Source organism: Salvelinus fontinalis, chromosome 9 (genome assembly GCF_029448725.1).
Source record: "Salvelinus fontinalis isolate EN_2023a chromosome 9, ASM2944872v1, whole genome shotgun sequence".
NCBI classification, from domain to species: domain Eukaryota; kingdom Metazoa; phylum Chordata; class Actinopteri; order Salmoniformes; family Salmonidae; genus Salvelinus; species Salvelinus fontinalis.
The window spans coordinates 29,144,390-29,166,376 of NC_074673.1; the positions used below are offsets into that span (position 1 = coordinate 29,144,390).

Below are 21,987 nucleotides of genomic sequence, written 5' to 3' on the forward strand. Positions count from 1 at the left end.
AGGTGCACCCGTGACCGGCTCGGAAACCGGATTGCACAGCGGAGAAGGTATGGTGGGATTCGAGATGGTCAGTGATCTGTTTGTTGACTTGGCTTTCGAAGACCTTAGATAGGCAGGGCAGGATGGATATAGGTCTGTAACAGTTTGGGTCCAGGGTGTCTCCCCCTTTGAAGAGGGGGATGACCGCGGCAGCTTTCCAATCCTTGGGGATCTCAGATGATACGAAGGAGAGGTTGAACAGGCTGGTAATAGGGGGTGCGACAATGGCGGCGGACAGTTTCAGAAATAGGGGGTCCAGATTGTCAAGCCCAGCTGATTTGTATGGGTCCAGGTTTTCCAGCTCTTTCAGAACATCTGCTATCTGGATATGGGTAAAGGAGAAGCTGGGGAGGCTTGGGCGAGTAGCAGCGGGGGGGGCGGGGCTGTTGGCCAAGGTTGGAGTCGCCAGGAGGAAGGCATGGCCAGCCATTGAGAAATGTTTGTTGAAGTTTTCGATTATCACGGACTTATCAGTGGTGACCGTGTTACCTAGCCTCAGTGCAGTGGGCAGCTGGGAGGAGGTGCTCTTGTTTTCCATGGACTTTACAGTATCCCAGAACTTTTTGGAGTTAGAGCTACAGGATGCAAATTTCTGCTTGAAAAAGCTGGCCTTTGCTTTCCTGACTGACTGCGTGTATTGGTTCCTGACTTCCCTGAACAGTTGCATATCGCGGGGGCTCTTCGATGCTATTGCAGTTCGCCACAGGATGTTTTTGTGCTGGTCGAGGGCAGTCAGGTCTGGAGTGAACCAAGGGCTATATCTGTTCTTGGTTCTGCATTTTCTGAACGGAGCATGCTTGTCTAATATGGTGAGGAAGTAACTTTTAAAGAATGACCAGGCATCCTCAACTGACGGGATGAGGTCAATATCCTTCCAGGGTACCCGGGCCAGGTCGATTAGAAAGGCCTGCTCGCAGAAGTGTTTTAGGGAGCGTTTGACAGTGATGAGGGGTGGTCGTTTGACCGCGGACCCGTGGCGGATACAGGCAATGAGGCAGTGATCGCTGAGATCTTGATTGAAGACAGCAGAGGTGTATTTGGAGGGCAAGTTGGTCAGGATAATGTCTATTAGGGTGCCCATGTTTACGGATTTAGGGTTGTACCTGGTGGGTTCCTTGATGATTTGTGTGAGATTGAGGGCATCAAGCTTAGATTGTAGGACTGCCGGGGTGTTAAGCATATCCCAGTTTAGGTCACCTAACAGAACAAACTCTGAAGCTAGATGGGGAGCGATCAATTCACAGATGGTGTCCAGGGCACAGCTGGGAGCTGAGGGGGGTCGGTAGCAGGCCGCAACAGTGAGAGACTTATTTCTGGAGAGATTCATTTTTAAAATTAGAAGTTCGAACTGTTTGGGCATAGACCTGGAAAGTATGACAGAACTTTGCAGGCTATCTCTGCAGTAGATTGCAACTCCTCCCCCTTTGGCAGTTCTATCTTGACGGAAAGTGTTATAGTTGGGTATGGAAATCTCAGAATTTTTGGTGGCCTTCCTAAGCCAGGATTCGGACACGGCAAGGACATCAGGGTTGGCAGAGTGTGCTAAAGCGGTGAGTAAGGCAAACTTAGGGAGGAGGCTTCTGATGTTGACATGCATGAGGCCAAGGCTTTTTCGATCACAGAAGTCAACAAATGAGGGTGACTGGGGACATGCAGGGCCTGGGTTTACCTCCACATCACCCGAGGAACAGAGGAGTAGTAGGATGAGGGTGCGGCTAAAGGCTATCAAAACTGGTCGCCTAGAGCGTTGGGGACAAGGAATAAAAGGAGCAGATTTATGGGCGTGGTAGAATAGATTCTGGGCATAATGTGCAGATCAGGGTATGGTGGGGCACGGGTACAGCGGAGGCAAGCCCAGTAGGCCTACCGTCTGGGGTATAACGGTAGGCCTACTGTCTGGGTATAACTGTAGGCCTACTGTCTGGGGTATAACGGTAGGCCTACTGTCTGGGGTATAACTGTAGGCCTACTGTCTGGGGTATAACTGTAGGCCTACTGTCTGGGGTATAACTGTAGGCCTACTGTCTGGGGTATAACGGTAGGCCTACTGTCTGGGGTATAACTGTTGGCCTTCTGTCTGTTGTATAACGGTAGGCCTACTGTCTGGGGTATAACGGTAGGCCTACTGTCTTGGGTATAACTGTTGGCCTACTGTCTGTTGTATAACGGTAGGCCTACTGTCTGGGGTATAACGGTAGGCCTACTGTCTGGGGTATAACGGTATGCCTACCGTCTGGGGTATAACTGTAGGCCTACCGTCTGGGGTATAACTGTAGACCTACTGTCTGGGGTATAACTGTAGGCCTACTGTCTGGGGTATAACGGTATGTCTACCGTCTGGGGTATAACTGTTGGTCTACTGTCTGGGGTATAACTGTTGGTCTACTGTCTGTTGTATAACTGTAGACCTACTGTCTGGGGTATAACGGTAGGCCTACTGTCTGGTGTATAACGGTAGACCTACTGTCTGGGGTATAACTGTAGGCCTACTGTCTGGGGTATAACGGTAGACCTACTGTCTGGGGTATAACTACCTCTTTACCTACTGTATTTATTTTATTAATTTATTTTGCTCCTTTGCACCCCATTATTTCTGTCTCTACTTTGCACTTTCTTCCAATGCAAACCAACCATTCCAGTGTTTTTTTTTTAGTTTTTATTTTACTTGCTGTGTTGTACTCACTTCGCCTCCCTGGCCTTTTTATATTTTTATTTATTTATACATATATCTGTTTGCCTTCACCTCCCTTATCTCACCTCACTTGCTCACATTGTATATAGACTTATTTTTTTTTCACTGTATTATTGACTATATGTTTGTTTTTACTCCATGTGTAACTATGTGTTGTTGTATGTGTCGAACTGCTTTGCTTTATCTTGGCCAGGTCGCAATTGTAAATGAGAACGTGTTCTCAATTTGCCTACCTGGTTAAATAAAGGTTAAATAAAATAAAATAAAATAAAAAATAACGGTAGACCTACTGTCTGGGGTATAACGGTATGCCTACCGTCTGGGGTATTTTATTTTATTTTTATTTATTTTATTTCACCTTTATTTAACCAGGTAGGCTAGTTGAGAACAAGTTCTCATTTGCAACTGCGACCTGGCCAAGATAAAGCATAGCAGTGTGAACAGACAACAACACAGAGTTACACATGGAGTAAACAATAAACAAGTCAATAACATGGTAGAAGAAAAAGAGAATCTATATACAATGTGTGCAAAAGGCATGAGGTAGGCAATAAATCGAATAATTACAATTTAGCAGATTAACACTGGAGTGATAAATCATCAGATGATCATGTGCAAGAAGAGATACTGGTGTGCAAAAGAGCAGAAAAGTAAATAAATAAAAGCAGTATGGGGGTGAGGTAGGTAAATTGGGTGGGTAGTTTACAGATGGACTATGTACAGCTGCAGCGATCGGTTAGCTGCTCGGATAGCAGATTTTTAAAGTTGTTGAGGGAGATAAAAGTCTCCAACTTCAGAGATTTTTGCAATTCGTTCCAGTCGCAGGCAGCAGAGAACTGGAAGGAAAGGTGGCCAAATGAGGTTTTGGCTTTAGGGATGATCAGTGAGATACACCTGCTGGAGCGCGTGCTACGGGTGGGTGTAGCCATCGTGACCAGTGAACTGAGATAAGGCGGCACTTTACCTAGCATAGCCTTGTAGATGACCTGGAGCCAGTGGGTCTGACGACGAACATGTAGCGAGGGCCAGCCGACTAGGGCATACAGGTCGCAGTGGTGGGTCGTATAAGGTGCTTTAGTAACAAAACGGATGGCACTGTGATAAACTGCATCCAGTTTGCTGAGTAGAGTATTGGAAGCTATTTTGTAGATGACATCGCCGAAGTCGAGGATCGGTAGGATAGTCAGTTTTACTAGGGTAAGTTTGGCGGCGTGAGTGAAGGAGGCTTTGTTGCGGAATAGAAAGCCGACTCTAGATTTGATTTTGGATTGGAGATGTTTGATATGAGTCTGGAAGGAGAGTTTGCAGTCTAGCCAGTCACCTAGGTACTTATAGATGTCCACATATTCTAGGTCGGAACCGTCCAGGGTGGTGATGCTAGTCGGGCGTGCGGGTGCAGGCAGCGAACGGTTGAAAAGCATGCATTTGGTTTTACTAGCGTTTAAGAGCAGTTGGAGGCCACGGAAGGAGTGTTGTATGGCATTGAAGCTCGTTTGGAGGTTAGATAGCACAGTGTCCAAGGAAGGGCCGGAAGTATACAGAATGGTGTTGTCTGCGTAGAGGTGGATCAGGGAATCGCCCGCAGCAAGAGCAACATCATTGATGTATACAGAGAAAAGAGTCGGCCCGAGAATTGAACCCTGTGGTACCCCCATAGAGACTGCCAGAGGACCGGACAACATGCCCTCCGATTTGACACACTGAACTCTGTCTGCAAAGTAGTTGGTGAACCAGGCAAGGCAGTCATTAGAAAAACCGAGGCTACTGAGTCTGCCGATAAGAATATGGTGATTGACAGAGTCAAAAGCCTTGGCCAGGTCGATGAAGACGGCTGCACAGTAATGTCTTTTATCGATGGCGGTTATGACATCGTTTAGTACCTTGAGCGTGGCTGAGGTGCACCCGTGACCGGCTCGGAAACCGGATTGCACAGCGGAGAAGGTACGGTGGGATTCGAGATGGTCAGTGATCTGTTTGTTGACTTGGCTTTCGAAGACCTTAGATAGGCAGGGCAGGATGGATATAGGTCTGTAACAGTTTGGGTCCAGGGTGTCTCCCCCTTTGAAGAGGGGGATGACCGCGGCAGCTTTCCAATCCTTGGGGATCTCAGATGATACGAAGGAGAGGTTGAACAGGCTGGTAATAGGGGGTGCGACAATGGCGGCGGACAGTTTCAGAAATAGGGGGTCCAGATTGTCAAGCCCAGCTGATTTGTATGGGTCCAGGTTTTCCAGCTCTTTCAGAACATCTGCTATCTGGATATGGGTAAAGGAGAAGCTGGGGAGGCTTGGGCGAGTAGCAGCGGGGGGGGGCGGGGCTGTTGGCCAAGGTTGGAGTCGCCAGGAGGAAGGCATGGCCAGCCATTGAGAAATGTTTGTTGAAGTTTTCGATTATCACGGACTTATCAGTGGTGACCGTGTTACCTAGCCTCAGTGCAGTGGGCAGCTGGGAGGAGGTGCTCTTGTTTTCCATGGACTTTACAGTATCCCAGAACTTTTTGGAGTTAGAGCTACAGGATGCAAATTTCTGCTTGAAAAAGCTGGCCTTTGCTTTCCTGACTGACTGCGTGTATTGGTTCCTGACTTCCCTGAACAGTTGCATATCGCGGGGGCTCTTCGATGCTATTGCAGTTCGCCACAGGATGTTTTTGTGCTGGTCGAGGGCAGTCAGGTCTGGAGTGAACCAAGGGCTATATCTGTTCTTGGTTCTGCATTTTTTGAACGGAGCATGCTTGTCTAATATGGTGAGGAAGTAACTTTTAAAGAATGACCAGGCATCCTCAACTGACGGGATGAGGTCAATATCCTTCCAGGGTACCCGGGCCAGGTCGATTAGAAAGGCCTGCTCGCAGAAGTGTTTTAGGGAGCGTTTGACAGTGATGAGGGGTGGTCGTTTGACCGCGGACCCGTGGCGGATACAGGCAATGAGGCAGTGATCGCTGAGATCTTGATTGAAGACAGCAGAGGTGTATTTGGAGGGCAAGTTGGTCAGGATAATGTCTATTAGGGTGCCCATGTTTACGGATTTAGGGTTGTACCTGGTGGGTTCCTTGATGATTTGTGTGAGATTGAGGGCATCAAGCTTAGATTGTAGGACTGCCGGGGTGTTAAGCATATCCCAGTTTAGGTCACCTAACAGAACAAACTCTGAAGCTAGATGGGGAGCGATCAATTCACAGATGGTGTCCAGGGCACAGCTGGGAGCTGAGGGGGGTCGGTAGCAGGCCGCAACAGTGAGAGACTTATTTCTGGAGAGATTCATTTTTAAAATTAGAAGTTCGAACTGTTTGGGCATAGACCTGGAAAGTATGACAGAACTTTGCAGGCTATCTCTGCAGTAGATTGCAACTCCTCCCCCTTTGGCAGTTCTATCTTGACGGAAAGTGTTATAGTTGGGTATGGAAATCTCAGAATTTTTGGTGGCCTTCCTAAGCCAGGATTCGGACACGGCAAGGACATCAGGGTTGGCAGAGTGTGCTAAAGCGGTGAGTAAGGCAAACTTAGGGAGGAGGCTTCTGATGTTGACATGCATGAGGCCAAGGCTTTTTCGATCACAGAAGTCAACAAATGAGGGTGACTGGGGACATGCAGGGCCTGGGTTTACCTCCACATCACCCGAGGAACAGAGGAGTAGTAGGATGAGGGTGCGGCTAAAGGCTATCAAAACTGGTCGCCTAGAGCGTTGGGGACAAGGAATAAAAGGAGCAGATTTATGGGCGTGGTAGAATAGATTCTGGGCATAATGTGCAGATCAGGGTATGGTGGGGCACGGGTACAGCGGAGGCAAGCCCAGTAGGCCTACCGTCTGGGGTATAACTGTAGACCTACCGTCTGGGGTATAACTGTAGGCCTACCGTCTGGGGTATAACTGTAGGCCAACCGTCTGGGGTATAACTGTAGGCCTACCGTCTGGGGTATAACTGTAGGCCTACCATCTGGGGTATAACTGTAGGCCTACCGTCTGGGGTATAACTGTAGGCCTACCATCTGGGGTATAACTGTAGGCCTACCGTCTGGGGTATAGCAGTAGGCCAACTGTTTAAAGTACCAGGCTCAGATTCCTACTGACATCTCAGATTTAATTATTTGCCAACAGGGACAGTTACATTGCAAACAAGACACACTGATTTGGCATTGGAGAAATATGATGAGATGAACTCATAGGCCTATCTCTCTGTCCATTCTCAGCCTGTAATTTCGGTAATTTGTGTGGTATTAAAAAATATTGTGCAAATATGTCAAATGACGTAGAATTGCATGACTTTTTCATAAAAGGATATTTGTTCTCGGACCTGCAAATACAATGATAGATTCATGCAATGATTTTACTAAACAGGAGATCTTTCCACCACTATTCTTGTCTACGGTGGTCTGTGAACCCACAATCTTCTGGCCCGCAGCCCTGTGCCATGTAATGCTTACAGGAGGAAGAACGATTTCTAAAACGGCATATCTAAGGCTCTGGTCTGTCCAAAAAATGAGGGTAAACAGTGAGGATGTTCTCTGCTGTCCGCTTCATGTTTTAATGATTCATTTGGGTATAGGAAAGAGTCACTTGTTTTCTTTTTCAGGCGTTCAGGGAGGGTTTAGGTCAAATGTATTTTGCTGAAGTGAGGGCCATCCATTTACATTTCAGAGAGGTCTGATTTCCTCCATGTAATCCTTATTATACATAATGTTTACTCTCTTAAGAGAATATGGCCCGTCACTGGTTGAGTTCAAAAGTCATCTCTCCAGTCAGCCACACACTGGTGACTCATGCAGATACTGACACCTTGCCAAGGACTTACTGGCTTTGACTTCACTGCACCACATTTCTGGGCTGAGATTTGATAAACATTACACAATGTTGCAGGTTTTATGCAATGTTTTTGTTGAATGTCTTGAGGTCAAAAACATTATTAACTTGGAATGTCTCCTTGGTAATAATGTAGCAGGCACCATAGAATTACAGTTTTTCTCAGTCGTGTACAAACAATTGTGTTCACTGTTTCCGGCAATGAGTAAATGCCCCATCAGTGTCATACCACGTGCACATGTACTGTATAGAGAAAGATCTAGGCAATGGGGACTGTCTAATTGTTCAGATTTTTGGAGATGCACAGAATGACGTTGGATTCCTTCTAAATAACTCCGTGTTACTCCTAAGTCATCATCCTCCACATTGTGACTGACCATCAAAGAGCTTTGCTTTGGTGTAGATTGAAACCTAAACATTCATATCAGTTGTGTTCCTCCATTAGGGTTTCTGTTCACCAATGGGGAGTGTTCAAAACAATGAGCAAACCAGCCTTTATATTGAATGCATGGAATTGGATTGTGATGATAGCAGCGAATGAATCCTGCACACAATGTGCTTATTTGTTTTCATATTTTTTTTATCAGAAACAATATTTGATGTGTATGAATTGTTAGGTGAAATATGCATAAAATTAGAATATTTTTCCTTTGGGTAGTTGTACTCCCAATTTCGATCATCATGAGTTAGTGAATGCAAAGAAATGTGTTGATCTACTTGGGATTTTTAAAAGACAGACTAACTTTCTGTTTTGTCTGCTTGGACTCAAGAGATAAGTATGTTTGCGTTCGTCTTTTTGCAAGCAGTAGTGTTCTTTTGATGAATGTGTTTGCAATTTTGACTGTACAATATATTTTTGATGAATCTATATTTTGAGAAGGCAACTACATTTTGAAAACACATTTGCTGTTTTGCAAAAGGACACAGAGTTCTGTTTCTTGTGAACTCTGTTTTGAAAATCAACATTGTTCCCAAAAATGCTTTTTGAGAAAAACTGTCAAGTCTTGCATTAAGAAAGCATGCGAAGAGACACCTGCAGAGTTGAATCCCTACTGACAGACTGGTTAAGTTACAGAAGGAAATGCCTCCCATACCCTCCTGTGTGTGTGTGTGTGTGTGTGTGTGTGTGTGTGTGTGTGTGTGTGTGTGTGTGTGTGTGTGTGTGTGTGTGTGCGTGCGTGCGTGCGTGCGTGCGTGCGTGCGTGCGCACGCACGGTCATTTAAAATGTATATTCATACACACAGAACAGTAGATGGGTTAGACCCTCCATGTACATATGTGTTAGAATAGAAGGCTGGTTTCCTGTGCTATAGGTTCTGACTGTCAGCAGGTGAAACCTGACATACTGTACCACCGCTGTGTTACACTGCTTTAAGAAACTCTTTAAACAGCACTATCAGACAGGGACACAGACAGACTGACAGACTGCCATGCAGAAGCTCCACTCACTGTTCTCTGTGAAGGTATGAAGGATAGTTTAGACCGCTCTCAGCCAATATCTCGTTACTTCTGTTGATACTTTCCATTGGCTTGGTTGTGCTTGGTGAGTATCCTTGGATGACATTGTACCGTTTACTTTGGACTTCATACTGCTGGGGAGAACTGCTGTAGTAGCTAAGGGCTGTGTGTGTAAATGTTTGTATGGGGAGGTGGACAGACCGATAGAAACCTACAGTAGGCTACAGTTAAAGAGTGGGACCCAGCTGTGACATAAGGAGTGTTCAGGAGAGTAGCAGTCTCGTCTCTCACCGTCTCTGTCCTTGTGCTGTGTGTATAGACCGCCTCAGAAAGAGACTGAAAAGGGGATTTTTACTTTCATAACAAGATTAAAACAAATGAGATCAGCAAAAGGAGGGTGAGGAATTTTGTAAACACTTTAATGAGGTTTATGTGGAAGGTGTGTGTGCATAGTTTTATGGGAGGTTGTTTTAGTGTATGACTCAAGAAGGTATACTTTCTTTATTTGTGGCTCACTCCTGTAATCCTTGCTATATTTCAGGAGTGAGCAACGCCCCACCTTTAGTAGGCCCATGGATCAATTCCCCCCCCCCCCCCCCCCCCCCCAAGAAAATATATAATATATATTCAGTTGGGGTCTCAACCACCGGAGGTTGATAATACCTTAATTAGGGAGAACAGGCTCGTGGTAATGGTTTCCGTGTGTTTGATGCCATCCCATTTGCTCCGTTCCGGCCATTATTATAAGCCGTCCTCCCCTCAGCAGCCTCCACTGGTCTCAACTATCTGTTTAGAGTTAGAATAGTAGAATACTTAAAGGTGCAATTTTGCATTTGGGGGCAGCGTAGCCTAGTGGTTAGAGCTGTTGGACTAGTAACCGAAAGGTTGCAAGATCAAATCCCCGAGCCAACAAGGAACAAATCTGTCATTCTGCCCCTGAACAAGGCAGTTAACCCACTGTTCCTAGGCCGTCATTGAAAATAAGAATGTGTTCTTAACTGACTTGCCTAGTTAAATGAAGGTAAAAACATTTTTTTTTTTTGTTAAATGTGTGGGTACACAGACCCGCTAGCCACTGCGCTCCCTCAAATTGAGTACATTTTCTGTGTGGCCCCGACCCCCATCAAAGTTGCCCATCCCTGCTATATTTGATAAGAATCAAGATATGACCACTTAAATCCTGATCGAATTGGATTGGACCCTGGTTCTATAAATCTATATTACACGTCCCTCCATGTAGTCTAGTTATTAAGGCTGAGTGTGGTATGTCAGTAAAGGTGTTTCTGAAGTTGATTAGTTCTTATTATAAAGGGCTTTGGGCTGCTGAATGTTCATCAACTCTCTCTCATCTCATTCTAATTCAGCACATTCTATTACATGTAATTGAATTACTCATCCTTTCAGAGCCAATTCACCCTTGGTTCTCTCGGATCACCGCAAGGATAGTGCTAAGGTGAAGTGTGTGACGTGTGCCTTTGTGCGTGTGTGTGTTTGCACTTGTGTGTTGGTGTGCTATGTACTGTCTCTGTGCATTGTCCCTCTGGTTGTTCTGAGAGGGAGAAGGGAGATGGAGGGAGTGAGGGAGGAGTCTTCCCATTGGTGAGTCTCTCCACTGAGCTGAGTCACTTAGCTCTTAGGTGCAGTGCCTGTCTGCCTACCTGGGAAGACTGTGTGTTACTTTCCCTATTACTTCTGCTTGAGCTGCCTTGTCAGTCCTGTAAGGTTTTCCTACTACTCTGTAGAAGAGACTTTGGGTGAGTTTATTCTCTTGTTATGTTAGTGCTTCAGCTCTTCCCCTCCTCTCTCACATGATCCCTGTTTTCTTAGATGAATGTGGTATTGTGGTTGATATACAGTGTGGTTAGGTCTGTTTTTAGATGCAGATGTAGAGACTAGAGCAATATATCATGAATACCGCTATCCCGGTATGGCTCCGGTATGGATATTTACAATACCGTCCATAACAATATTTTGATACAGAGCTAAATTAAATAAAACATTCTATAAATTGGACTACTTCCCTTTCAGATTTGTCCTAGTTTAGGTTGAGCATAAAACCATCAGAATGATGAAAGACCATAAAAAACACTTAGAATTGATTTGTTGCCATTCTAGGGTCATGCACTAATCATAAAACATATTTAAAACTATATTCTAAAATAAAGTCTAAAATTGAAACATGTAGGATATGATATTTTGAAAGTATCGTCCAGCCCTAGGAACCTAGCAGAGACTAGACCACTCCAACAACGTTCTAAGAGATGCTCTCACCTACTCCTATGTTCCCTCAGACTGCACAGCACGGTCATTCATTTTGTGTAGCTCTCACGTTTGCCTTTGTCACTGAGACACAACCCACTGGGCACAGACGTCAGTTAAACGTCTATTCTCTATTTACATTTGGTTGAGTTGTCAACTAACGTGAATTCAACATGAACTCAACAACAACAAAAAAATCAAAGTTGGGCGAAAAAAATACAAAATCCTCTTACGTTGATGACTTTTTGCAAATCGAATCCGTTTTTGCACTGAAAGTATTGGCATTTGCACTGAAAGTATCAGATAATGATATCAAGTAATGTTATGGTCACAGTATTTCGTAATTGCAGGTCCAAGGACCAGTTTGGAATTGTGGATATATTTACTCATATGTTGTGGATGTATTCACTTTCACATCTAAATCCCTTCGATTTTTCTTGTATATTACATCATACATCCATGCTTCTAACTGGAAATCACCATGAGAAATCCCCATACCAGCCATTTTGAATCCCAGGCAGAGTTTGTTATACATTGTGGGATATTCTGTGTGAGGAGAGTAATATGAACCCCTGGGCACAGTTCTCTGGGATATGTTGGTTAGAAGTAAAAGCTGTAGATCCTAGTTTGAAGATATAGTTTGAAGATATAGTTTGATGATATAGTTTGATGATATAGTCCAAGCTCAGTCTCGGAGTTGTTCTCAGACACTCCCTCTCTTAGTCTCAGGGTGCTAGGTGGCTGACTGGGTGGAGACATACAGGTGTGCCTATTGTTTTTACTCACAGTTCTCGCTTGAGAATCGTGACACATGTTGCCTCAGGATTAGTGAGTGAGTGAGATAGATAGATAGATGATCAATGGTTTATGTAACAGGTCAGGTACTCTGTGTGATGTCATAACCCTTAAGGGGGTGTGAAGGCGGTACTTGTCACACAGACTCACCCCAGGCTGAATGCCTTTAATGAATAGTTGAGGAACATGTTCTACAGGGCAATTTCACAGTAACAGAGTGACACTGAGACTCAAGAGTTTTCACTTGAAAATACATGTCAAACAAAAACCAATGATTGCAAAGTTAAACAAACCATACAACTCTATGCACAATGACTACTTTGAACAATTTCCACTGAAAATTGTACCATTTACACAGTAACAGATGCTAAGTTTTGTAACAGAATGACAGCACAAACTTTGCATTTGCACTGTTCTTCAAGTAAATGTGTTTTTGTAAAATATCTGTGTCACCGTAGAATTGCCCGAGAGCAACAAACAGTAAAGACTGTGGAATTCTTTACCTTTGCATATAGTATATCTACTTAACTATGGTATGTATGCATATCTATTGAACTATGTTCTATGTTCTACGGAAAGAAATGACTGGAAAGATAAAAGTATCATGTCACTTAGAAGTAGATACTGTTATACCACAAATTAGATACAGCCTTTTCAAGCATCCACTTATAAACAAGATACTGTATATTCCAAGAGGCATCGTGGTTGGTCTCTGCTGTTATTTTCCCTCTCTCTCTGTGAGGTAATGGATATGGATGATCTGCTCTTCTCTCTGATTACGGAGAGAGGTGGTTTTGTTAAATTGATACATTCCTTTATCCTTCTCTCTGAGCCTGGTGGTATTGGTAAACATGCATTCTTGTGTGTCTTGGTGCGTTCAAGACAACGCGTAACTCTGAAATCTCAGACTTCAGTGCTTTCAAGACAACTGGGCTCAGACGGGAAAACATGTTTTGAACGTTCATCCAACTCGGAATTACAAGTCGGACATTCTGACAGGGAGGACAGGGAGTGGTGTTCAAACACAGGGTGTTCTAAAAGGAAGCGATATCTTTAGTAGCACCAGCAATACACTGGGGGATTTAACACACAAACTGATCTGAGGTTATCTGATTTTTTCCCTAAACGGATCTTCCTCACTGTTATCCTCCTCTTCTCGGTTGACATGTCATGAAAGATCAAGAGGACAGAGTATTTGGTCTATTTTCAGTTCTCTGCCTTGCAATGAAGTGATAGAGTTCAATACTGGGGAGAATGTTTTTATTGTGTCATATGAAACAATTTATATGCTATTATGTTGATAAATGCTCGATAAATGTCTGATCATATTCATTGGATAATTCTTGAGGATTTACTCTTGACTGTCTTGACTGGCTGAGAAACGAATGCCATGATTTCCACCACAGTCGGTCTAAAATGATTTTGAAACAAGTGAATGGCCTCAGGCTAGTTCTCCCTGCCTGCCCAATAGTAAAATAGAATGTAGTCTTGGGAAGGTTCGGGCCAGTTGCCATGGTAGCAGGTCTCCCACAGTGTAAATCAAGGACAGAGCCTCAGGTGGGATTGTGTTCACCTGAGCTCTGCATTCACTATTGACTATTTGATTTAGCTGTGGATTCTCAATATTTGCTCACTTTCCAGTTTCCACAGAATCCTGTTATGCCCTGTACCCCAGGCTCAGAAGCCCACCTTGCAAACATGCAATTAGGATAACTGATGTAGGCTAATACAGTTTTCATTCTGCATCACAAGACTGACATTAATATTAAAGAGAAGAGGAAAGGAGTTGATTCAATTTACTGTGGTAATAGTGTGATATAGAAATGGCAAAAATGTTGGCTTGGTCTGGTGTTTGGTACCTTCTCAGATAGAACATGACCATTCAGACCTGAGGCTGTTTTAATGGGCCCGTCTCCCACGAGGCTGTCACACAGAAGCCATGTTTACATCTGCCACAGCAACAGAATTAACCCCCCTTCTCCCCAGTGGAGCTCAAAGAGGAAGAGAATGAAATATGTCTCTGAAATAACCCAGAAAGGGGCTCTTTGTGCTCCCTAACAACTTAATGTCCACATGCTTTGATTTAACAGGACGCTGGCTGCTAATTTGCATGAGGGTCTGTGGCGGGCCGCTTTTAACATGAGGAGGCCAGTGTGTGTGTGTGTTTCCACCTCCGTAATGTTTACAGATGGAATCTGCAGTAGGGGAAACAAATCCACTGGTGGTATTGTTTTGTTGCAGAGCTGAGGAGCGTCTCAACATGGTCAATAAATTGCAGTACATATTGTATTCTTCTGTTGTCCGAAGGGAAAAAATGGGTTTGTTTGCAGTAACTTCTTTGTTGTAATATCACAAACGGACGTGGCTGTTTCACAGTTAAGGATTCCAGCTTTAAAGAGGAGATCTGCAGTTCAAACAATAACAAAGTCGTCACCTTGCCACTGTTTGGGTAAACAGCTGAGGGATGGGTCTGGAAAAATGTAACCACTCTCAAATTCATAGACAGAGTTATGGATGCAAGAACTGTCCATCCATGATAACACTATTCTAGTTTTATTAACCAAGTTTGAAGGCCATACAGTGTTTATTTACAATTACATTGTTTACAAACAATGGAGTAAAACAAACATATTTTGGTTTCTGATGAGGTACGACAGTTGAACTAAGCTCATGAGGCATTTATGAATTATATTATTCAAGAATCAGTGGGTATATATCATTGATTTAAAATATTTAAAAAATGGATGTACCTGTCACAGATTGCCCCTTTAAAGTTAGATTTGGGGGTTTGGCAATCTGATCCTAGAGAGAAACTTCATCCTACTTCAACTCAGAGACAACAGAAACAGGTAGGGTCAGAGGTCCATACACTCCACAGGTGTTTACATCAGTGACATACTGTACACCTAGAGCCACACACTGGCTGCTCTGTCGTGGAGAGGGTCTGCATTTCAAAATAAATCACCTACATGAAAACATGTAGGTGATTTACAGCAGAATGACAGGGTGGTTGACATGTTAATAACAATCTTTGGAGATTTACTATAGAGGGTGTCACTGACTCTCTACAATCACTAACATACATGTTCCGCTTGGCGACTTGATGCGAAACTTGATTTTGGTTATATGGACCAAAACATGTTCTAAATTTCCCCTTCAAAGTGATTGCAGATGATGTCAAGCATTTAATCAGCCGAGTTCTTGAGGCCAGCTCTAAAATTATCCACAAAACTTAGGCCATGTTTAGAAAGTCGCCCCAGCAGATCGTGAGACTTTCCTAGTCAGTCACTACTAGACCATTTCTTGTAAAAGCCTGTGTTGTCTGTAATTGAAGCGGAGCTGTAAAAATAGTTAGAGTGTACGAAACATTATGAACAGCTGCTCTTTCCATGACAGACTGACCAGGTGAATCCAGGTGAAGCTATTATCCCTTATTGATGTCAATTGTTAAATCCACTTCAATCAGTGTAGATGAAGGGGAGGAGACAGGTTAAAGAATAATTTTTAAGCCTTGAGACAATTGAGACATGGATTGCGTATGTGTGCCATTCAAAGGGTGAATGGGCAAGACAAAAGATTTAAGTGCCTTTGAACGGGGTATGGTAGTAGGTGCCAGACGCATCGGTTTGTGTCAAGAACTGCAACACTGCTGGGTCTTTCACGCAAAACAGTTTCCCGTGTGTATCAAGAATGGTCCACCACCCAAAGGACATCCAGCCAACTTGACCCAACTGTGGGAAGCATTGGATGAACATGGTTCTACCTGGAACCCAAAATAGTTCTACCTGGAACCAAAAAGTGTTCTACCTGGAATCAAAAGGGGTTCTCCTATGGAAACCTTTTTTCTAAGAGTGTAGAATGCCACTGGAGATTCTTCCTTGTTATGATGAGTGAGTCATACTTTTTTATAGCGGTATGGTGAGTTGAAGGTACACTACAAAAAGTATGATACTTTTAGAGCAAAGAGGAACAGTTATCTATTTTTAAGATTGAAGAGATTGAGTTTATTAAAGGTATTTAGGTCACATTTCATTTATTCATTCTACTGGGATGGGACTTCATTGAACTCATCCTATCTTCTCTGTAGACTTACTGATCATGGAGCGAATAAGCAAATTAGCTTGTATCATCACATGCAGTAATGCAGGCTCTGCAGCGCTAGTGAATGGACAGCCTCTCAGGGCAAATGGACAATGTTACACATTGATTATACATTTACATTTTAGTCATTTAGCAGACGCTCTTATCCAGAGCGACTTACAGTAGAGTGCATACATTTTATTACATTTTACATACTGAGACAAGGATATCCCTACCGGCCAAACCCTCCCTAAACCGGACGACGCTATGCCAATTGTGCGTCGCCCCACGGACCTCCCGGTTGCGGCCGGCTGCGACAGAGCCTGGGCGCAAACCCAGCCCAGCCTGGGCGCGAACCCAGAGACACTGGTGGCGCAGCTAGCACTGTGATTATGTCGTACACGGCGATCCAGAGCATCCCAAACATGCTCAAGGGGTAACATGTCTGGTGAGTAAGCAGGCCATGGAATAACTGGTACATTTTCAGCTTCCAGGAATTGCGTACAGATCCTTGACATGGAACAGTGCACTATCATGCTGAAACATGAGGTGATGATGGCGAATGAATGGCACGACAATGGGACTCAGGATCTCGTCACGGACTATCTGTGTGACGCCGAACTGCAAGCAGGTCAAGACCCTGGTGAGGACAACGAGCATGCAGATGAGTTTCCCTGAGACGGTTTCTGACAGTTTGTGCAGAAATTCTTCAGTTGTGCAAACACACTGTTTCATCAGCTGTCCGGGTGGCTGGTCTCAGAAGATCCCGCAGGTGAAGAAGCCGGATGTGGAGGTCCTGGGCTGGCGTAGTTACACGTGGTCTGTGGTTGTGAGGCCGTATGGACATACTGACAAATTCACTAAAACGACGTTGGAGGCAGCTTATGGTAGAGAAATGAACATTCAGCTCTGGTGGACATTCCTGCAGTCAGCGTGCCAATTGCACGCTCCCTCAAAACTTGAGACATCTGTAGCGTTGTGTTGTGTGACAAAACTGCACACTTCAGAGTGGCCTTTTGTTGTCCCCAGCACAAGGTGCACCTGCATAATGATCATGCTGTTTAATCAGCTTCTTGATATGCCACACCTGTTAGGTGGATGGATTATCTTGGCAAATGAGAAATGCTCACTAACAGGGGAGTAAACAAATTAGTGTACAAAATGTGCAAGAAATAAGCTTTTTGTGTGTATGGATCATTTCTGGGATTTTTTATTTCAGCTCATGAAACATGGGACCAACACTTTACATGTTGCGTTGATATTTTTGTTCAGTGTACATGACTGCTCTTAATGGAGACTACCCTGAGTGATAAAGCTCTTTGTGTCTCTATAATGTAACAATACCTCTTGCTTGGCCTCAGCGACATGATGCCATGTATGGTGGTTTTACCTTAATAGGTATGGTTGTGCATAGTGTGTAGAGCAGCCTATGGGGTGGTAGCCTTGCTGTCAACAGGTCCTTGTTGTCAACAGCCCTGTCATCCTATCTGTCTCTCTGTCTGTCAGTTAAACACACTGGAGTGAAGCTGGACCATCGGCCACCAGCTGGTTAGACTAGGCTCAGTGCTGCTGATAATGAACTAGATGGAGACTCCAATGTTTTGCTTCCGCCCATTTGTGTAATATGTGTTTTTGTACCTGCAGCCATGGGCCAAACGGCCAAATGAATTGTCAAATGATGGAGGAGAGTGGAGTGAAGTGGAATACAATCATTGCAAGCAAGGGGCAGTGAGGGATATTCTGTGAGGATTAGCTGGAGCAACACTTAATCTGCTCATACGCAACACTCTGTGGCCAAATTAGTGTTGTTGAGAGTTTGGAATATAATCATTCCTCTTTCGCTCTCTCCTGCTCTCCTTCACGCTCTCTCTCTCTCTGTTCCAGCTCTAAGCAGCAGGCCCAGTGAACACGGCAGCGGCCCACGCAGTGCGAGAGTCAGTCGGACAGGTCTGTGTGGGAAGAGTCCCAGTGAGAAGAGCAGGAGGGGTGTCAATGGAAGAGGCTTGGCCAGCAGGCCCTTACTGCAGCCCAAACCACAAGGTACTGATAAGAATGCTGTTTAATATGACATTTAGCAGACATTTTTATCGAAAGCGACTTACAATAGTGAGTTCATACACTTTAGAATATGTGGCCCCAGTTGTAATTGAACCGATGACCCTGGTGTTGTTAGTACCAACCAGGGTTGGGTCAATTCCACAAATTCAATTCTCTCTCCCTGTAAATTCCGTTTAATTTCATTCAAATTCCAGGTCAGTCTTAGAATTCAAATATAAATCAATTCCTCTGAATTCCAATGTTAGCTAAATTCCAGCCTTTCAATTCCCATGTCATATCTTTAATCTGAGTCTAGAGGAAGGTGTTAGTTCTCAGACCTGGAGGGAAAGCGGTCTTTACTGGTTCTATCAGCATATCTGTCAGCTTGTTTCCAGCTCTTAGCCAACTGTTCGGAAAGAAATTGTTTGACCAAATACAAAATACAAATACTATTTCTCTGTAAACAAATTGACAACAGACTTTCAGCATGCTTGTAGAGAAGGGCACTCAACATGTACTGCACTGACACAAATTACTGATAATTGGTTGAAAGAAATTGATAAAAAGACGATTGTGGGAGCTATACTCTTAGATTTCAGTGCAGTCTTTGATATTATTAACCATAACCTGTCATTTAGAAAACTAATGTTTGTAAACTGTCATGGTCAAAACATAAATTCAATGGTTGTAAAGATGGGGAGAGGTCTGTCCATAATAAAGAGATGCTCTGCTTTTTTGACACTACACTCCATAGAGCCTGCATGGCCTGCAGTCTAGTTTTATCTTATCTTAATGTCCAGTCTTCATATGGTAAAGTTCTGCAAAGAAAGACCTAGTTAAGCTGCAGCTGGCCCAGAACAGAGCGGCACAGCTTGCTCTTCATTGTAATCAGAGGGCTCATATAAATACTCTGTATACCTGTCTCTCTTGGCTAAGAGTTGAGGAAAGACTGACCTGCATCACTTCTTGAGTTATAAACATTAATGTGTTGGAAATTCCAAATTGTTTGCATAGTCAATTTACGCACAGCTCTGCCACACACACTATCCCACCAGACATGCCACCAGGGGTCTTTTCACAGTCCCCAAATCCAGAACAAAGACCAAAGAAAGCATATAGTATTAAATAGAGCCATTATTGCATGGAACTGCCTTCCATCTCATATTGCTCAAATGAACAGCAAACCTGGTTTAAAAAAACAGATAAAGCAACACCTCACGGCACAACGCCTCTCCCCTATTTGGCCTAGATAGTTTATGTGTTCAGTCATGGCCAAAAGTTTTGAGAATGACACAAATATGAATTTCCACAAAGTTTGCCGCTTCAGTGTCTTTAGATATTTTTGTCAGATGTTACTATGGAATACTGAAGTATGATTACAAGCATTTCATACATGTCAATGGCTTTTATTGACTATTCTGCCTGCGGCTATGGAACCCTGACCTGTTCACCGGACGTGCTACCTGTCCCAGACCTGCTGTTTTCAACTCTCTAGAGACCGCAGGAGCGGTAGAGATACTCTTAATGATCGGCTATGAAAAGCCAACTGACATTTACTCCTGAGGTGCTGACTTGCTGCACCCTCGACAACTACTGTGATTATTATTATTTGACCATGCTGGTCATTTTTGAACATTTGAACATCTTGGCCATGTTCTGTTATAATCTCCACCCGGCACAGCCAGAAGAGGACTGGCCACCCTTCATAGCCTGGTTCCTCTCTATGTTTCTTCCTAGATTCTGGCCTTTCTAGGGAGTTTTTCCTAGCCACCGTGCTTCTACACCTGCATTGCTTGCTGTTTGGGGTTTTAGGCTGGGTTTCTGTACAGCACTTTGAGATATCAGCTGATGTACGAAGGGCTATATAAATAAATTTGATTTGAAATTTGATTTGATTGACAATTACATGAAGTTGATGCAAAGAGTCAATATTTGCAGTGTTGACCCTTCTTTTTTAAGACCTCTGCAATCCGCCCTGGCATGCTGTCAATTAACTTCTGGGCCACATCCTGACTGATGGCAGCCCATTCTTGCATAATCAATGCTTGGAGTTTATCAGGGTTTTTGTTTGTCCACCCGCCTCTTGACCACAAGTTCTCAATGGGATTAAGGTCTGGGAAGTTTCCTGGCCATGGACCCAAAATATCGATGTTTTGTTCCCCGAGCCACTTAGTTATCACTTTTGCCTTATGGCAAGGTGCTCCATCATGCTGGAAAAGGCATTGTTCGTCACCAAACTGTTCACCAAACTGTTCGTCACCAAACCCCACACATGAATGGTCTCAGGATGCTTTACTGTTGGTATAACACAGGCCTGATGGTAGCTCTCACCTTGTCTTCTCCGGACAAGCTTTTTTTCTGGATGCCCCAAACAGTTGGAAAGGTGATTCATCAGAGAAAATGACTTTACCCCAGTCCTCAGCAGTCCAATCCCTGTAACTTTTGCAGAATATCAGTCTGTCCCTGATGTTTTTCCTGGAGCGAAGTGGCTTCTTTGCTGCCCTTCTTGACACCAGGCCATCCTCGAAAAGTCTTCGCCTCACTGTGCGTGCAGATGCACCCACACCTGCCTGCTGCCATTCCTGAGCAAGCTCTGTACTGGTGGTGCCCCGCAGCTGAATCAACTTTAGGAGACAGTCCTGGCACTTGCTGGACTTTCTTGGGCACCCTGAAGCCTTCTTCACAACAATTGAACCGCTCCTTGAAGTTCTTGATGAGCCGATAAATGGTTGATTTAGGTGCAATCTTACTGGCAGCAATATCCTTGCCTGTGAAGCCCTTTTTGTGCAAAGCAATGATGACGGCACGTGTTTCCTTGCAGGTAACCATGGCTGACAGAGGAAGAACAATGATTCCAAGCACCACACTCCTTTTGAAGCTTCCAGTCTGTTATTCGAACTCAATCAGCATGACAGAGTGATCTCCAGCCTTGTCCTCGTCAACACTCACACCTGTGTTAACGAGAGAATCACTGACATGATATCAGCTGGTCCTTTTGTGGCAAGGCTGAAATGCAGTGGAAATGTTTTTTGGGGATTCAGGTCATTTGCATGGCAAAGAGGGACTTTGCAATTAATTGCAATTCATCTGATCACTCTTCATAACATTCTGGAGTATATGCAAATTGCCATCATACAATCTGAGGCAGCAGACTGTGAAAATTTATATTTTTGTCATTCTCAACTTTTGGCCACGACTGTATGTATTGATTTGTAGGCTATGGGTGAGGTTGTTAAATGTATATAGTTCTGTCCTTGAGCTGTTCTTGTCTATTAATGTTCTGTAATATGTAATGTTTCATGTTTTGTGTGGAACCCAGGAAGAGTAGCAAATTCCAATTAGAATGTGAAACCCTCAGGCTTTCAGGCTGATCATGTTCAGACAGCCTAGCTATACTGGAAATATAGGAATACAGGTTGACATGATTCAAAACATATTGTGCACTAAATGTTTTATACTATGTGCATTACTTCCATTAACTGGTCATTCCAATTCAATTCCAATGCAAAAAGTCAAAACAGTCTAATTCCAATTCCATAACTTGAAGATTGTTACATTTAATTTAATTCAACGTAAATTCTTCACTTCGTGAGTGATTTCAAGAATTGAATTGGAATTTCAAATGAATTTGGAAATGACGCCAACCCTGCTGTCAGTCTTTTACCATACCCGTACCAACTGAGCCACACAGACAACAGAGCGCTGAGAGCACTGCTGTTCAGACATACTGACACTCGTTTACATCTAGATAAGTACTCACACGTGACTCAGAACATACATGACAAAACAGCTCTCGCCACACGGACGAGCGAGTAATGGAACCAGACAC

General features: G+C 43.9%; 1 protein-coding gene across 3 annotated transcripts in view; it reads left to right on the forward strand.

Annotated features, from left to right (window-relative positions):
* The window catches only part of LOC129862381 (FYVE, RhoGEF and PH domain-containing protein 4-like), a 122,048-nt gene that overhangs the window by 66,919 nt on the left and 33,142 nt on the right, over window positions 1-21,987 (forward strand). For 2 of the 3 annotated variants that reach the window (XM_055933986.1, XM_055933987.1), the window contains one exon: window positions 18,006-18,161. The exons of the other annotated variant lie outside the window; for it this stretch is intronic. In XM_055933986.1, the coding sequence (XP_055789961.1) occupies window positions 18,006-18,161 (156 nt within the window). The remainder of the gene's footprint in view (window positions 1-18,005; window positions 18,162-21,987) is intronic. 3 annotated transcript variants of the gene reach the window in all.